This window comes from Euprymna scolopes, chromosome 12 (assembly GCF_053919585.1).
Source record: "Euprymna scolopes isolate OS-2025 chromosome 12, ASM5391958v1, whole genome shotgun sequence".
Taxonomy (NCBI): Eukaryota; Metazoa; Mollusca; class Cephalopoda; order Sepiida; family Sepiolidae; genus Euprymna; species Euprymna scolopes.
In genome coordinates, this window is record NC_136493.1 from 66,161,971 (window position 1) to 66,181,443 (window position 19,473).

At 37.2% G+C, this 19,473-nt stretch overlaps 1 protein-coding gene across 21 annotated transcripts in view; it reads left to right on the forward strand.

The window, feature by feature from the left end:
* LOC145291308 (centrosomal protein of 162 kDa-like) overlaps positions 1 to 19,473 on the forward strand; it is a 927,819-nt gene that overhangs the window by 237,437 nt on the left and 670,909 nt on the right. For 15 of the 21 annotated variants that reach the window (XM_080137018.1, XM_080137021.1, XM_080137023.1 and 12 more), the window contains exons 3-4: positions 1,225 to 1,394; positions 10,695 to 10,761. In XM_080137018.1, coding sequence (XP_079993144.1) covers positions 1,225 to 1,394; positions 10,695 to 10,761 — 237 coding nt within the window. Of the gene's footprint in view, positions 1 to 1,224; positions 1,395 to 10,694; positions 10,762 to 19,473 lie in introns of those variants that run through there. The other 6 variants (XM_080137033.1, XM_080137024.1, XM_080137029.1 and 3 more) reach the window with 2 other exon arrangements.

Consider the following 19,473-nt stretch of genomic DNA (forward strand, 5'->3'; position numbering starts at 1 on the left):
TAATAGGATACTGGTAAAGGCAAAACTCCTTTCAATGCTCGGGGACACTTTGATTTGCTGATGACAAGAAGCTTAAGTTTATGAGTTCCAGAAGCATTAGCGCATATCATCACTGTTAGTCTTTCTTTATTTAATTTGAATCCTTTTATTTGCTGCTCCTCGGATCCGGCTAATGTTTTTGTAGGTAAGCACTTCCAATTTACGCCACTTTCATCAGCGTTGTAAACATCCTCTGGTGTTAAACTATGATTGGCAATTATTGTCTTTAATTTGTCACAATAATTTGATGCTGCGTGTGTATTAGCAGACCGTTGTTTGCCTGACATTGTTAATTGTCTTATACCATGTCTACTCTTAAAGTCCTAAGCCAACCTTCACTGAATTTCATATCTTCTGCGATATTTATCTCTTCCTTAAGAGATTTTGCTTTAGCAATTAACATGGCCCCAGATATTGCTACACCTTCATTCCATTTTCCTACGAACCACTCATGCAATATTCGATCGAATTCAACTTGCTTTGGTCTGCGAAGAGTCCTTCTTTTGACATATCTTTTATTTGGAGAGAAAGGAGCAGCCTTCAATATTTCCTCCTTTTTCTTTTTGATGTAAAACAGTGTACTTCTTCCAATCTTATATCTGTCAATATAATGCTATTTTCAACTCCAGCATCTAATTTTTCTATAATTTGACATTTTTCGAGCAAAGTCAGTGTCACTTGTTTTCTTTTAGAGTTGCAAGCCATTGTAATGGGTTGTTTTACACTATTTTAACTATAGCAATCTGAAAAAAAATATTTACAGTTAGTTAGTCTACATTAATTACATAGTACTAATATTAACATTTCTGCGCAATATCTGACTAAACCATGTAAACAGTTTTACTGCAACTCCGCATCAAATATGCTAATACAATTTCAATGATGAGACAGTTCAAGTTTAGAGAAAATCCAAGTTTAGAAGAAGTCCAAATGAGAGGAAACCCACTTTAGAGGAAATCCAAATCAAAGGAGTTTTACTGTACTTGCTTAGCAATACATTTTATTGCTTCATTGTTCTTAAACTGATGAAATATATCTTTTTTAATCACCTATAAAAAAAATTCCCAAAAGTCAGTGATTCATACAAAGTCTCTTTCTCTCTTTCCTTCTCTCTCTCTCTCTCTTCTAAGTAAAATATTTTTGGAAGTATAAGCGGAATTGTAATTTTCTTTTACATTTCTAAAGGGAAAGGACATAATTTCTTGAAAAGTCATCCTGCTGGACCAACACACAGTACTCCAGATGATTCAAAGAAAAAACCTGCTGAAGATGAAAATCTAAATTTTTCCCATGCTTCAAAGGAAACTTCAAACAAAGTGGAAAGATTGTCCAGCCGATATGCAAAGATTGGAGAGGTATAAAAGGCTATTTATTTTTACACTTATCAATAATTTACTTTCTCTTTGTTGTAATTTTAAATATAATGAAAGCTGATTATCATAATCACTTTTGGAAAACAGTTTCTTAATGATAATCAATTGCTGATAACAGTGAAAGAATATTTTTATTCAAATGTATAATATTTAACTCAAGTATTTTTATAATGAAAATTGAAATGTATGAGAAAGATCTGAATCACTTGAACAATTTACTTTATTGCTTTTAGATTTATTCTCACATCTTTATGATAGGGTTTTGTTCAGTCAGCTTTGGTTTAATATGCTAAGTTCATTACTGAACTCACTACAGTTAATCGACACATCTTAAAAATATCTGTCCTTTCATTTTTTACTTCATCCTTAGTGGTAAGTAACAGTTCTTTACTTCTAATAAACATAAATAATTTGATAATATTATTTTTAGATCAAATGAATTTGGAAATATGTGTTTATTTTTTTTTTTTATTCATGTGTTTATTTATTTTATTTTTTATGCTTGAGAAGGTATGACATTAAATACAGTATTATGCTAAACACATTCCTTTCACTAGCTGGCAAAACTGAAGTGTTCTAATACTAGACTTTATCTTTCCTATTTTTGATTGATGAAGAAGAGATCCTTTTAAACTGAGGCAATTTTTATTTACGTCTCAAACCAGCACCCCATTTGGGAGAGCTGAATTTTCGCCACATTAAAAACTGACCTTTATGTTGTCTTCATGGGGAGGCAAGGACTACAAATGAAGATAAATTACAGCAAATAGATGCAGTTATAAATAACAAATTTAGATGGGATCTGTTATGGAAAATGTAATTGCGACCCCCCCCCCTATTCATGCACACACAGGAAGACATGACCTCCTCTCCTTCCAAAGTTGGAACATATATCTTAATTTAAGCTTTTTCTGCTATTGGCCACTCATATCCCTGGCAATATCAAGCAAGATAATGGAAACTGACTGGTTGTCAGTTTGATTTGCAGCAGGAAAGAACTTCCATTATCTGTACATTTCTGTCATCATTGAATTCAGTAATCACAAATCCCAAGCTACCTTTTCTCAGATCTGTAGAGTATCTCCACAGTGATCTTCTCTCTAACCCTGTGCAACAGCCCTTCATATCCTCTAGTCTCCCATGCGAAAATATTCTTTTGACCTATTCTCAATTCCTTCAATGACATCCAATTATATCACAAAAGAAAAATAAAAAATATTTTAAACTATTAGGTTGACAAGAAGTTCTTGTGGAATTTTTAATTTTGATTTCAAATGATGTATTTTCAAAAACGTTTTCGTTATAATACCTTTACTTTATATATCATTTTAAAGATCATTTTTTGCTCATCCTACTTGTTTCAATTACAGTCGTTTTAAAACAATTATGTCTTCTTATTGAAAACTTAAAATGTTAAATACAAGATGGAAAAGAGGCAAATTTACACATTTTTTTTATTTCAATTCAAGGTGGACCAAAAAGCTGCTGAAACAGCTTGCGATATCAACAAAAGGTTTGATCCAGGAATCACTACTGAATGCACAGCACAATGGTGATTTAAATTTTGTGGCAGCAACGAAAATCTTGAAGATGAGCACAGTGGTTGGCTATTGCATGTGAACAATGATCAATTAAGAGCCTTAGTTAAAGCCAATCCATGCACAACTGTTTCTGGATTAGACGTAATGTATACAATGATTTCCAACCACTTGAGAGAGATTGGAAAGACAAAAACACTTGATAAATGGGTTTTTTCACAAATTGAACGACAACCAAAAGAAACGCCATTATGAAGTATCATCTTCCTTTACCATTGAACTGAGCATCACCGGTATCATTTTCCTATCTAACCATTGAGCTGAGTGTTGCCGGTAAAACAAGAACAGCCCATTTCTCAACTGACTTGCGATGAAAAGTAGGTTCTTTACGATAACCAGCAATGCTAAGCTCAATGGTTAGACGCTGACGAAGCTTCATGACACTTTCCAAAGTCAGAGTTGCAACAAAAAAAGATCATGTTGGTGTTTGATGGTCTGCAACTGGTTCCATCTGTTACAGTTTTTTTTTTATAGAATGCAGACGAAACCATTATGGCAGATAAGTACTGTCCATAAATGAATGAAATGCATCAGAAACTTCAGCAACAACACCCAGCATTAATCAACAGAAAGGGCCCAATTCTCCTCAACGACAATACCCGACTGCATGTTGCTAAAGCAACCGTGCAGAGGTTAAGCGAATTGAGCTACAAAACTCGGCATCGTCCACCATATTCTCCAGGCCTCTTACCTACAGACTGCCACTTTTTCAAGCATCTCGATAACTTTCTGCATGAGAAATGCTTTAAAAACCCAAGTTATATCAAAAACGCCTTCAGCAACTTTATCATCACTAGAATGCAAGATTTTTTACATTACTGGTTTAAATACACTTGTTTTGCATTGGAAAGAAGTGTGTTGAATCTGATGGTGCTTAGTTTGATCAATAAATTTTTGCATAACTTGTTTTACTTGGACTCTTCTTCTCATCTTGAGTGTTATTTGTGCAACGTTTCAGTCTGTATAGTCTTCAACTTTCAGGCATGCTGGTTGTTATCTTGGAAAAGAAAAAAAAGTTACTGACTCCATAGATTGGTTTGTATTCTTGGAGTTGTTTTTTTTCTTTTTCGCCATGGTTTTGTACGTGCAAAAAAAAAATCGGCTGACAAGGAGAGTAACTTTCATAAAGTTTGATGGAATTATCTCCATTTTACTGTTGAAATTTTAAGAAAAGGTTGTCCAATTTTTGTTTTTCTTTATAATTAGAGAGTCCCATATACTGCTGATATGTATGCTCGATTTGCTTAGTAATTTTTCTTTTTTTTTAGCATAGGTGCCACTTTAAGTCGTCTAATTCTCTATCTTGCATCCCTGTCAATTATTGTAACTTCGCTCCACAAAGGGAAGTGTGTTCCTTTCTCTTTCCACATGTGATCAGCTAGTTCCAACTTTTCGACCCCCCCCCCCATGTCACAGCTTTACGGTGTTCCAGCTTTATCTTTAGGGGGCAACCTATCTCATCTTTGTATAGTTTTCCACATTTGCATGAAATCTCATATACGCAGTTTTTTGTCATGAGACTCAGTCAGAGGCTTCACTCATACTAGGCGTTTTTTGAGAGTAGAGTCACTCTTGAAAACTGTTCTGATGTTATATGGACTACATATTTTTTACATTTTCTCGGACAGGCCCTTTATGTATGGTATGCGAACTGCGGGGAGTTTTCAGGGATTGTCCTTTGGTGTTTGCTCCAGGTTTTTTGGAGCTGATATAGCGCTCTCTGGGTAGTCATTTTGGTCAAGGGTTTTAGGTTACCCATCTCCTCCTGGTATGTGTTATCATCACTACATGTTGTTCTGGCGCAGTGTTGTAAGCACCAGTCGGTTCCTTTCTTTTTTTTTACGTCATGGATAGTGAGAGTTAAAATTCAGATATTGTCCCGTGAAGGTTGGTTTTCGAGATATGGAAGATATAAAATTCTGATTCATGCAGGAATGCTAGTTTGTTGTTGTGTTCCTTTTCCATAGTGAACTGGATAGATGGATGAATGGACTTCACATGATCTACTAAGTTTCAGACATCCTCCTAATATGGCCCAACTACGAATGTATCATGCGCATATTGTTGGTTTCAATGGTGTCAAGTTTATTGCCAACTCCTCAAAATCTTCCATATATATATTATGTATCGGAATATGCTGGGAACGGCGAGAGACCAATGAGCGCAACAATAGAAAAAAAATAAGACAAAAAAAAATGACGAAAAGAGGTGGATGGGAGGGGAGGGAATAGCTTGTCTCAGGACACCAGTAAAATATATACCGGACAGCAGGACACATGAAATAACAAGATAAATGCAAAATGAAATTTTATAAATTTTATTTGAGGATTAACATTAGCTAAAGAATAGGGGTTGAGAAAATAAAATAAAATAAAAATATATAGAATAACAGCAAAAAAAAATGAAGGACCTTTTGGGAAGGGAATTTTGTTTTCTTCCTATGTAAATTAATGGAGTCGAGTAGAAAACATCATCCGTATTTTATAAAGCAAAGGAAATGTCCATTCAATGTTCAATATTCAGCGCGGACGGACGAGGGTGAGAGAGAGAGAGAAAATAGCAAAAGGTAGCTTACTGTTTGCCGATACGCGCGTTTGGTATATTGTCCTGTTTTTGTTCGTTTCTCACTTCGGTCACAATTCCTCTTTCGTGTTGTTATCGCATAAAGCAAACATCATCCACAGAAAATTCTTGCAATTTCTTTCGTTAGATGAGAGCTACGCAGCATGTGTCTAGCTCCGTTGCTGGTCCAACCCCAAAAGAAGAAGAGGGCTCCAAAAAATCCGTTTCCTGTTCCTCCACTGTGCATAGGAGAGGAGAGGTGAGGGGAGGCCTTATCCCGGGTTTGTTTACTGCGATGTCAGCCAAGGTAAATTGTTGTTGTAGTCATTTATAGTTGCGGCTGACCGACCCTTTCTGTTCATGTCTACTCCTCCTCGCTCTCTCTGTACTTCCCCACCCTCTTTCTCTCTGTATTTCTCTACTCTCTCTTCTCTCTGTATATCTCGTTATTCCCTCACTTTCAGACTTCCTCGCCGACAAGTTAAAAAAAACAAAACAAGCATAAAATAACAAATACGGATGATGCGTGCTCGACTTTTAAATATTCTATAAAAAACTTTAAACTTTCCCTATAACAATATATTGACTAGTACTGGTGACAATGATGAACTCATTGCTAAACCTTTTTGTTGATATGTGCTAATTCCCAACATGGAATGTGTAATCTTTACACAGAAGGACAACATCTCTATTATCCATAAAAATTGCACAACCTCTCCTTAAAATTTCAAGAGTAAATGGGAGATAATCCCGTCAAATGTTATGAAAATTACCTCCTCCCAATGTTGTTTTTTCACATATACGAAACCATGGTGAAATAAACAAAAACAACTCCAAGAATATGAAATCACTAGCATGGGTGCCCAGCGTTGCCCGGGTGTTTGGAAGTGTATGCTGAGCAAAAAAGAAACAAAACAAAAAAAACGGTCAATTTTTTTAACTTTGACCCCTAAAAATTTCACACAAACACACACACATTCACTTTTTAGATAGATAGATAGATAGATTGAAATTTTACAGATACCCCCTCCCCCCTCCTCAAAGGAGCATTCTGGATGGGACAAACACACAAAGCGATTCAAGAAGGATTCAACTCTGTTCAAATTACATTATTATTATTATTATCATTATTATTATTATTATTGGCTCACATGGAGCTTTCACACAAGTCAACGAACGATCTGATTAGAAACCTGTGGTGTTCTCTGGAGGCTGAGTGACAACAAGTCTCCCCAGACGTCCAGTTCTCTTAACCTCGTTTGATAGCATTTGCAAATGAATTTGCATCTTCGCAACAGCCTCTTACCATTGATTTCTCGACGGCAGTGGCCATTGGTTTATACTAGAATTTGAGTGGCACTAAGCCTCCCCAAAGTCCCAGTTCTATTTGCACTTGTCCAACCGAGGTCTGGCTGGCGCTCTCTCCTCGGTCTTTCTGTCCTTCTTGACCCTTCTCAGCTCTTTGGTGTCACTTTTTTATTGGGAGGAGCGGTGGTGAAACTATGGGGAGGATGCATAATGGGGGTGTAGAACTTTTAGATATGCAGCTTCAGTGTTCTTCATTCCCTGTAACGCTTATTCGTTATATTGTCTTCTTGTATTATTCTCCGCATTCAAGGAGTTTCTTAATATTTCAGTCGTTTTCATTATCGTTAGTCGTTGTACTTTTGTAGTTATTCCTCTGATTCCAATTTCTGACATTCTTTTTTCGAAGTTTTTCGGAATTGTTCCTAGTGTTCCTACTATTATCGGTACTATTTTGATTTTCTTCATCATCCAAATCTCTTTTATTACGACATCTGGTATTATTATTATTATTATTATAAGAATTTAAACGGAAGTTTACCATCGAAAGCTGAAAGCAACTAAGTGTTTTGCAGTGGCGTGACACGAAAATGAAACAGTTGACTTCGGTTGTTCACTTTGTGCATTTGACTGAGTGAGGAGAGGAGGGGCGAGCACAGAATCGGGAGAGCAAAAAAACAAAAAACAAACGAAAAAAAAAAACAAACAAACAAAAACAACAAAAAAAAAATAAATAAAAAATTTAACGGTCTTATCAGCATCAGCACGGAGTGGCGTGCAAGGTAACCTGGTGATGCCCGGATTCAAATATTCACTGTTTGTCTTCCCAACTATAACATTAGACCTAATATACAATAAATATTACGAAAAGGAAAAATATTTTGAATTATTAATAAACACAAAATGAAATGTTTTATTCAATGTGAATATAGCTCAATCAAATACATGAATCAATTGTGAATATCTAGAAGAACAGTTTGTATATATATATATATATATATATATATATATATATATATATATATATACTAGCATGGGTGCCCGGCGTTGCCCGGGTATTTGGAGGTGTATGTTGAGTAAAAAAAAAAAAAAAATTTTTTTTAAACTTTGACCCCTATTATGACCCCTTAACATTTATTGTTTTGGGCTCAAATCAAGTTATTAAGTTAGATCCATGTCCAAGGAACCTATATCTAAAATTTCAAGTGCGTAGGCTCAAAATTGTTGGAAGAGTTTGGTAGAGTTCTCAAAGGTCAAATCGTTGAACTTTAACCCCTTAATCGCCAAATTTCTGGTCAAAAACCGATCACATCGATTTCTCCAAATCTCAGTACCCTGTATATCAAATTTCGAGTCTGTAGACTAAAAATTAGGGAAATGTACACACACAGACACACACACACACATACATATATATATATATATATATATTATGATATATTATATTGTATGTAATGTTTCATGTTTTCTAGATATATTTTTAATATTTAATTTCAGCAAGAAGACCCAACATTTCAACATGGCTACCGCCGCACACACATGGCTTTAATGTAACGCACACACATGGACTTAATGTAACACACACATGACTTAATGTAACGCACACACATGGACTTAATGTAACACACACTGATGGACCTAATGTAACACACACACATATGTACATAAACTCATTACATGGACTTACTTAACCAGAAGTGTACGTCTCACGTATAAACTCTTCTCGTTTCGTTACAGGCGGGATATTCATCTTATCTTTCATCTATGAATCCTTTCCTCTTTCTTACTAAATAGACATTTATCAATTTTCCTCCGCTCTCTATCTTTATACCTAAATCTGAACGCAAACTCCATGAACAAAGTTTCTTTCCTTGAACTGCCACCTATGGAACTCTGTTCTCCCTGGCCTGCTTTCCAACTGATTGCTTTATATATTTATATAACCATCGCGTAAATTCAATCAACTAAAAAAATGGAAACCGGGGTGAGGAAAAGAAAAAAAATATATATATATATAATTGGGCAAGTTATATGTACAATTCAATAAAATAAGTCGATTAAAAAATGATCGTTAAAATATACCCAAAGCGCTTTTCGTTCAGACAAACATTTTCAAGGGTCATAAGTCTGAAAATTATTATTTTTTAGAATATTTGGTAGTGATATGGAATAAGAGCAGAGAGGAGGTTAAGAAAAAAAAAAAAAAAAAAACCTGACTACCCAAATAATTCTAACTGAAGCCGGAGGTTTCTCTGCTTGCACAAAGTAGGGGGGGTTAGCAATGATGGCAAGTGCTTCGAGGACAGACAGGTGGAACTTTGTTCGTCCTCCGTACAAAACAGAAAAACACTCCGGAGAGAAAACAAGACCGCACTCCTTTTTATCGACCAAGTGTTGGCCGATGGACGATTCTATCAGTTGAGATTTTCTGGTAGTAGGTTGATGATCTCGGATGAAACGGGGAACATGTTGGGCGATTCTGACCTGAAGACGTTGGGCACCACACCGACATTGAAATTTATAAATAATATTACTTGTTTTGGAGATAGGCAAGACATCCTTACGAAATGAGGGAAAGGCGGTTTTTGTGGAAAAGGCAATACGGAGCGATAGAGCACCAAAATTAGAAGACACCAGAGAGGAAATCTTATCGCAAATAAGTTGGCCTTCAAGTCCAATCCAGGGTAACTTAAGGTATACCGGAAATCTACATGGACCGTATTTTGGTAGCTCAGAAAAGGATTGAATTTTTTTATTAATAACTAAGTTAACTAATGGAGGTGGATATCCATTAGTAATAAAAATCCTTTTAATGTTTTCAATTTCCACATCAATAAAAGGTGGGGAACAAATAGCAAGTGCCCGATGGGTTAAGTTTCTAATAAGATTTAGTTTCCTGGTTGTGGGTGCAAAAGAATCCCAACTAAGATAAAGACCAGTGAAAGTGGGTTTTCTATAAATAGATGTCATAAAGGAAAGCCCACCATATCGGAAGATATATATACTAGCAGGGGTGCCCGGCGTTGCTCGGGTGTTTGGAGGTGTATGCTGTGCAAAAAAAGCAAAAAAACAAAAAAAAAATGGTTAATTTTTTAAAACTTTGACCCCTATTATGACCCCTTAAAATTTATAGTTTCGGGTTCAAATCACTTTATTAAATTAGATCCAGGTTCAAGGAACCTATATCTAAAATTTCAAGTGTCTAGACCCAAAATTGTCGGAGGAGTTTGGTAGAGTTCTTAAAGGTCAAATCGTTGAAATTTGACCCCTTAACAGCCAAATTTTTGGCTTACACCCGTCACATCGATTTTCCCAAATCTCAGTACCCGGTATTTCAAATTTCGAGTCTATAGACTAAAAATTGACAGAGTTATTGCGTAGGGAAATGTACACAGACAGACAGACACACAGACAGACAGACAGACACGTTCACTTTTATAGATATATAGATTTACAGAGCCAATAACTTTTCTCCTTTTTTTTCCAAGATAGTGACCAGCACGTCTGATGAAGGTCAGAAGCTACACTGACCGAAACATTGCACAAATAACACTGAAGATGAGAATAATAACTGATCAAAACAAGTAATGCTAACAATCAACCCTCATCTCAGAAATTGAGAATTGCAATAAATTTTTGTTTCAATCGAGATACGTTCATCTGAATTTAAAGGTTAAAAACCGCACAAACTTTCTTGTCAACTTGATAGTTTAAATATCTGACATTCAGTAAATCCCTATGAATAAGTATGATCTTTTAACTCTGTTGAATGTAAATGGATATAACTATTTCAAAATGGTTTTATATCTTTTTCCAGATCTCAAGCTATCAGAGAGGAATTAGGAAATTTGAAGGAACTTTAAGTAAAGACAGTTTGGAAGACAGTGAGTATGACATGTTTTGTACTTCTTTTATAGAGATTATATAGAGATTGGTAGAAAGCTATCTCACTAAGTTCATGTGGAGACAAAAGTTAAAACAAGATCCATTCATCTCCATGTTGAACCAGATAGTTTACTACAGCAGCTTCCTTCCACTTTTTCTACCTCTTTTCTTTCTTCTTTGTTGTTAAGGCTAAAGAAAATTTACCAGTGATGTTGCCCATTACTCCCTTAAACATCAAAGAAATGCAACAAATGAACTTTAAGTTTATTAAATTGTTAGGTGAAAGTACAGAATAGTTACAAAGCACCCTAACTCTAACCTAAACAATCCTAAGAATGTTTTTTTTTAATCTGTAACCGTATTCTTTTAGCACAGTATCTTCTCTGCAGAAGCACCAAAAATAATTTTTCTTAAAAAAAATTTCATCCCCAAACAATTTCTGCCTCATTCGACAATACTTCTACTAACATTTGGAGAAAAAAAAATTCATAAAAATTATTCATTTTTATATTTATAACAAACTTTATTGTTGTTTTTTTGGTATCTTTATTCAAGATCAAGATTCAAGATACCAAAAAACAACAATAAAGTTTGTTATAAATTTTGTTGTTTTGTTTTGCTTTTGTATTATCATTAAAAAATGCATTTAAATAAATATTAATTCTGGAAAATTGCCATAGGTTGAGTGTTTTTATTTCTTTTAAGTAACTTCAAATACATACATATATATATATATATATATATATATATATATATATATATATATATATATTGCCTTTTTTCCCCCTTTTTTTTAAATCTTTATCAAAACATTGTTTTGCTTTTTTTCTCATCTACTTAGGATTTCATTGGCTTCGGCATATCCCGACAGTTTACGTTATTCGCCAGAAAATGCCTGTCTGGTAACTTCTGTGCATAAATACTGAAAGATGAATTTTATAATTGTCTTATTACAGTGGCTAGTAAGGTTGGTGAGAAAGAAATACTTGCCATGGAAGGAAATTTCTATGGTTACATTGGAAAGGCCTCTGGTAGTTTTGAGGGTTTTCATGGAGAAAATGGATAAGGTGATTAGGAATGCAAGACGAAAAAATCTTAGAGTTTGGTCTTACCATGGACATGTTGGTTGTAAATCCGATTTTTAGAAAAGGGAAAGCCATCTCTTACATATAAATCTGGAACAGCAAAAAGTCCAGTAGATTATAGGATGCTCTGGTAGCAGCCAGGTACGAAATTGAAAAGTAAAATCAGAAAATGGCCTCAAATCCATGCTCTATCTTTTTTCTTTTTCTAATCATTTAACATTGCTTTTTTTTTTTTTAATATATGGTGGAAAGCAGTGGCTGAGAGTCATTGGCTTTCTAAGACGAAATGCACCTACATCGATTTCTGTTTTTGTTTTCTATTCTCTTTTGTAAAACTTAATTATGTGTTACAAAAACAAAATAAAATCAACAGCCCCTTCCCCTTCCCTCTCCTTTCTTTTTCCTTCCCTACTTCCTGGTCCTGGATATGACCTTAAACTATATCTGATGGTGAGGCCCCAGTTTGCAGGCTTTGGGGAGCGTGGAGCCACACTTTATTTGCCATTGCTCCCAGGTCCACTCTGACCCGGAGTGGTAGTACCTGTTAGGGCCCCAACTATGGGTTAAATAGGGAAAATAAAAAAATACATTCTATTAAAAAATTATTCTTCAAAATCTGATCAGATTCCACTTGACCCTGTCGGCAGGGCATCAGAATATGCCGAAAACCCCCCTGCAGAGAGTAAAAGTCCCTCAATGGTGCTACCTGTTGGCCGTAGGTAGCAACCCGTAATACCTTTAGGATGGGATCTTGGTGGTTGAGAGACTTGGGGGTCAGGTTTTAGTACCCTCACTTCCCAACACACCACTTTGGTCCTTACTGGGCTAGACGGGCAGTCGGAGAGGCCCGATCCGATCAATCGGCTGGTCACGTCAAACCCCACCATATATTTCCTACCCCATAAACATATTAACACAATATGCCTATCCCTTCCCCACAAATAACTATTTCCTAATATATGGTGGAAAGCGGTGGCTGACGGTCAATCGACGAAGTGAAATATCTATGACATGGTTGCAAACCCTTTAAATTACTACGTATCCCAGAGTAACATCAAAAGAAAACAGGTGCTCATGAATGATATCACGTAAATCGAGTATATCATCTTTGTATCCTTGTTGAGCCTGGGCGAATGGGTTTCTCCCCAGGCACTTCCCATATAGGGCTCTGAGATAGGTGGGGAGCAAAGATGATGAAAAAACAATCTCATTTTGATTATGGCTTTGGGGGTAATAACCCAAAACCTTCAAAAAAAGAATCTTTTCAGATGTTTCCGACATTTCAAGTTCAGAGGACGAACAGAAATGCTCAATCAAAGAAAACTCAATATTTTTAGTAATGGAAACACTTGAAAAAAATGAAATAAAATTTCACCTTTTACAATGGAAAAATTTTCTCTCAAAAACTAAAACCCAAAATGATAAAACGACTGCAAAATAACACCATACTTATCGAATTGAAACAAAAACCACAAGCTACAGAAATTCTCAAATGGCAAACCTTTAACAATATCAAAATTAAAACTTATCCCCACCCATACCTAAACTCCTCAAAAGGAGTCATTAGATGCAGTGAACTATCAAATTGCTCGACTGAGGAAATTTTATCTCATCTAACATCCCAAAGTGTTACAGAAAAAGAATAAGAATAAAATGAAATGTAGAAACTATATTGACAAATACATATATGAGACAGAGGCTGAAGCTTAGATGCCAGTTCAGGGCCTATCAGGTTTGTGACTCTCTTTTGAACCTTGTCAAGGAGCGAGAGACTAGTAGCAGATGCACCAGCCCAGATGTGACAGCAATACTCCATAAATGGGCGAATGATGGCCTTATAGAGGTACAGGATACTTTCAGGTGTTAGTAGTTGTCTAGCACGGTAGAGAGAGCCCACCCTTCTTTGCAGCGGCCCTGGCAATGCCTTCAATGTAATTGTTCCAACTCATGTTTCCTGTGAACGTTAGGCCAAGGAGTTTGAAAGATGTACTCTCAGATAAAGAGTCGTTGGCCATTGCTATAGATGGTAGAGAGGGTTTCTTGTAATTATTAATGAAACTAGTTTAGTCTTGGCAGCATTGAACGTGACCAACCACTTTTGTCCCCATTCCACCACAGATTGGAGGTCTTCCTCTAGTGTTTCTGCCATTTCTTTAGAAATGTGTTCATTCGTCTTCCTGTCGTGCCTGCCATAGAGTGTAGTGTCATCAGCATATATACCCATCTGAGAGGCAATTTTGTCGGGGAGGTCATTTATGAATATCAGGAACAATAGAGGTCCAAGGATAGACCCCTGGGGCACCCCCGTATTTATATCATATTGTTTAGATGTACGACCGTCGAGGACAACCTGGATTTTTCTCTTATCTAAGAAGGATTTAATTATGTTAAGTATTCTACCAGTGATACCGTATGATCTAATTTTCCTGAGGAGACCCTCATGCCATACCCTGTCAAAAGCCTTAGATATATCTAGAGCTACCGCTCTGCCCTCCCCCGCTTTGTCCAGTGAATGGTATATACGTTCAGAGATTACAGTTAGGATGTCTGCTGTGGAACGGGCTTGTCTAAATTCATATTGTTTGTCAGTCAGAAGTTTAGCATCTGTCAGGTGATGGACTAGAGCATGGTTAATTAGGGTCTCAAATATTTTGTCAAAAAGTGGGAGGCGGCTAATGAGGTGATAATTTGATGGGTCAGTCCTTTCGCCAGAATTCTTGAATACTGGTACAATAGAACCAGTTTTCCAACAGCCTGGAAAGCAAGCTTCATTAAGGCATTTGTTGTAGAGTTTGGAGAGAACTGGAGCTACTTCGGCTGAGCACTTTTTTAATAGCACAGCTGGGATAAGATCGGGTCCACATGCTTTTGAAGTGTCAAGGTTTTTTATGATAGCATGCACCTGAGCAGGGGTGGTTTTCAGATTGTCTAACGTGGCGTCTGTCCGCATAGGAAAGTCAGGTAGGGGGTGGTTGGAAGGGTCCAGTGTGGAGTTTGAGGCAAACCGACTGGCAAGCATGTTAGCCTTGTCGGTTACTGAGGAGCCAACCTCGTGATTGTTGGTTAGTGGGGGAATTGTTGATTGCCCATTATTAACTACACTGTTGTAGATTTTCCAGAAGTCTCGAGTTCCTAGTTTTTGTGCTTCGATGCGCTTTTTAGTGGTTTCCGTAAATTCTCTCTTAGCTGTCGCTATTTCTTTCTTAACATTATTTCTAGCTTCTATATACTTCAGTCTGTTTGAACTGGACTTATGTCGGTTAAACCTACGGTATGCATGCTGCTTTTGAGCAATGGCAGTTGCGCAAGTCGACGTAAACCATTGGGGAGAGTGGGGCTTACTATAAAATTTCCGCATGGGAGCATGCACTTCGATTGCAGTTTTGAACCAGTCAGTGGTCTCGTTTTCACACTGTTCAGCAGGGAGAGAAAAAATATTTCTCCATGGCTGGTTAGTTCCCTGATGGCTTCCCAGTCAGCCTTTTTATAATATCTCATTGTTTTAAGCACTGGCTCTTCAGTTTTGGCTCTAGAGTTTAGGGCGATTTCAACCATTATCACTGCATGATCAGCGTTCCCGAGTGGGCTGTGGGCCTTTGTTATGCAGTCATCGGGAACTGTGGTCAAAAACAGATCTAGAAGTGATGCGTGTTGTTCTTCCTGGTCAGGGAAACGGGTTGGAAATGTAACAATTTGTGATAGGGAGTGAGATATAGTGAACCTATGAGTTGTGCTGGCCGCTGCATCTGTGTAAGTAGAGAATCCAAGCCAGTTTTTGTGGTGGACATTAAAGTTACCAAATACATGTATTTGTGCGCTAGTGTCGAGGGACAGTGCTGTGTCTATGCTGTCAGAGACTTTGTTTATTATGGTGCAGTCCTGAGTCGAGGGAGAGCGGTAGAGAAAATAATAGTAGCTAATATTGTGTTGCATGTTTAGTCTAAAGCACATAAAGGTTTGATCATCTGTTTCTAGGTTTGTTTCTCTAGTCAGGGGGAGGGTATTACAAATGTAAACTCCAAGTCCGTGCATGTGTCTGTCAGAGTCCTTACGGCAGAGTGGGAGATATCCAGGCATGTTAAAGTGGTTAGAGGGGATGGAGGAGTGTAGGTTAGTCTCACTTAGTGCTAAAATATCTGGGGTATTTGTTAAGAGAAATGCTTCAACATCAGCTAAATTAGTTCTAAGCCCACGGATATTTGTGAATGCAAGCCTCAAGGGAGGAGGCAAGTTGAATTTGTTTGTCCCTAAGCCTGGTTTAAGCTTATTTTTAGATTGTACTGTCGTCATATTTTTTTTTAAAGAGTTTCGGTTTAGGTAAGGGGGAGCTAAACAAGAGGTTATGCAGAGCATCAGACATGCATCACAAGTAGACCATCAACTGATCTTTCTCCAATTAGGATTGTGGCCTCAGGAAAGCCCACCGGGGATGAGTGCAGGGTCCCTTTCCATGCGCGTCATGGCACTACAAACAACCCGATATTATTCAACTGTTGATGGAGCAGCCACTCTAAGCGCTACCAAAGAGTTAGAGCTCCTGTACTACCAGTCGGGAACAGCAGCCAGGAACTGTCAATTCGGTACCCTCAACCCATTAGAAGAAGGTCAACCCAATTTAATTGCTCAGGCATATATCATACTCAAGCACTCCCAAATGTCCAGTTTTAGGGGTGGGGTGTGCTGGGAATGGAGAAAAACAGCGTTCGTTGTCCTAGCCAGGAAACAAGATCTACCGCTGGGTGTTTCTGTCGAATCACTGAGATAGTGTCTCTGCGCTTGACTAATAGGCAAAGAAGGAGTATGGAAGCCGGGCGATAGACAGAACCTATCTACTCCTTAAGCAGTTTAGGTTTGCAAACCGGTGAATTTGTTTGAGTCACCAGCTCTAGGAAGGTTGTCATCCAAGACTGAAGAGGCCTCCCTCCCCTTTGGTTTAGTTTCAGAGTTTTCCTTCTCCTAGACGGATGATCTGGGAAGACCTACTGGGTCCGTCAGCACTGAGAGGGTTTTCTCCACGCCTAGGTTCTAATCCAGGTATTTCTGCGACCCCGCATGGTTAGTTAATGTTACTGGGTTAGTTTGTGGGGGTTATATCTCTGCTGATTAGTTTCACTCCTCAAAGTGATTTAGGGACATTGCTATTTAATTATTAATGGATAAAGGGGGTGAGTGGAGTTCATGCAGTGTAAGCATCTATGATTGTAAGAAGGCTTGTTAGGGAGAAGATAATGTGGTTTGAGTCTTATCCTTTTTATTTATTTTATTTATGTTAGCTTAGGTCTACGATAATGTTACAGTATGAGTAGGTATTAAGAATTGAGCTACGAGTTGTGCCCAAACTATTTTAGATGATAGGAGGGTTAAGATGTAAGTGCAATATAGTATGGATAAAACAGCAAGTTTTGAGTCATGCGTAATTAGGTGAATAGATATATGGGCAGGTTTTCAGTAGGTGCGAATAGAGTTGAAGTTGTAGGTATTTTCAAGTAAGAGTCATGGGACATTTTGCATAACAAAGAGTGTCGGTTCAATTTTGTATCAATCATTGCAAAACTCTCGAGGAGACAGTTATATAATGCAGATCGCTTTGCTTCTGAGTGCTTAGGCTGTTAAATCCCTTACTGGTTAGGAATGAGCTGTAATGCATGCCTTAGAGGTAGAAATGTATAGATGTTTAGTGATGGCTAAGGGTTAGGGGCTGGAAGTTAGCGATTCCACTACAAATGCGGTGCAATGTGGGAGTTTAGTGGCGGATAGGTGTGAAGGAGTAGATTGTTAGCATTCAAGAGAAAAGGGGTTATTTATTTACAGATAGATTTCCATTAGGATTTTTGAGTTACAGGTTAGGTTTAGTTTGAAGAAGGGGGGGGGTGCATACAGGTAAGACAAACGCAATCGTCTTGGAGGTAAAATATATATTAAGATTTCGTAGCTAGCTATTGGGTTTATTCCCCCCAGTTGTAGGAACAACTAGTTCATTGGGATTCGGAATTGTAGTCATTAAGGTCAGGCACAGAGTGTTGCATCTACTCGGAAAATTAGCCCTAGTATCACAGCTAAGATTATGTATATTGCAGTTACAAATATAGTGATAGTTAAATTATAAGCCAAGTTCAGTGGTTTGGTATGGATATCATGGAGGACACTTTAATACAAGCAAGCGTACAGTGATTGCAGATATTAAGTATATTACTTAAATAAAGTTCTTCTGTCTTCTATAGTAGGAAAGAAAAGATAAATCCTCGCTCCTGTTCAGTATTCTTGCCTAAGTTATTCGTTTCTCGAGTCGAGTTCTAACTACAAACGGCTCGCATGGAAGTAAAGAGTTAAAGACAATTTATACGCATATGTAATTAAAATACATTAAATAAATAAATTTAAAGAGAAGGTATAAAAAGTTGGTAAAAAGCTCAAAAAAAAAAAAAATAAATAAATAAATAGCTAAATAGATAAAAAAATAAAAATTGAAGGCATTGCCAGGGCCGCTGCAAGAAAGGTGGGCTCTCTCTACCGTTCTAGACAACTACTAACACCCGAAAGTATCCTGTACCTCTATAAGGCCACCATTCGCCCATGTATGGAGTATTGCTGTCACATCTGGGATGGTGCATCTGTTACTAGTCTCTTGCTCCTTGACAAAGTTCAAAAGAGAGTCGCAAACCTGATAGGCCCTGAACTGGCATCTAAGCTTCAGCCTCTGTCCCATCGACGAAATGTTGCATCCCTCTGCCTTTTCTACAAGTATTTTAATGGTGAATGCTCTGACGAACTGCAATCACTTGTGCCCCCACGACGTGAGCACCCTCGACAAACCCGACAGGCTGCTAAAATCCCACCCCCATACTGTAGAGATCCCTAGATGTAAAAGATCTTTTTACTCCAATAGTTTCTTCCCCAGAACCGCTAAACTCTAGAATTCCATTCCAGGTCCCTGCTTCCCCAACAGTACTGACGTGCAGAAGTTCAAGTGTAACGTGAACCGACATCTTGCTGCCCAAATCCCTACATAGTACCTCAGTAGTTGTTGCCCCTGATAGTAGCCCCCTACACCAAAGTGGCAATTTGCCTTGTTTGGGGTGGAAATGTAATAAAAAAAAAAAATTTTATTAAATATATATATACTCTCCTTTGACTCCACAAATCCCCCAAGTGAGATTAAAATTGGATATCTAAGAGTGAACGTTGAAAAATACATCCCAAACCCTCTAAGGTGCTACAATCGTCAACAATTTGGACATCACCAATCCAAATGCACCAAATCACCAATCTGTGTAAGATGTGGTGAAAACTCAAAATATAGTGACTGCATAAAAGACCGCAAATGCTCAAACTGTAGTGAAAATCATTCAGCTGACTTCAAAGGATGCAAAACATGGCTAAAAGAAAAAGAAATAACAACAATAAAGTACACCAAAAATATAACCTTCTTGAAAGCCAGGAAAATTATGAACGCAAGATACTCAGAAGTAACCAAGAATGGTAAAATAAACACAAATCAAAGTTGTCAGAGCTGTACAAAAAATTCTCCAGAAATAAAAACTGAAGAACTATCTCAATTGATAAAAGAGATGAAAGATCTAATGAAAGAAATTAAAACACTAATCCTGAACTCTGGAAATAATCAGT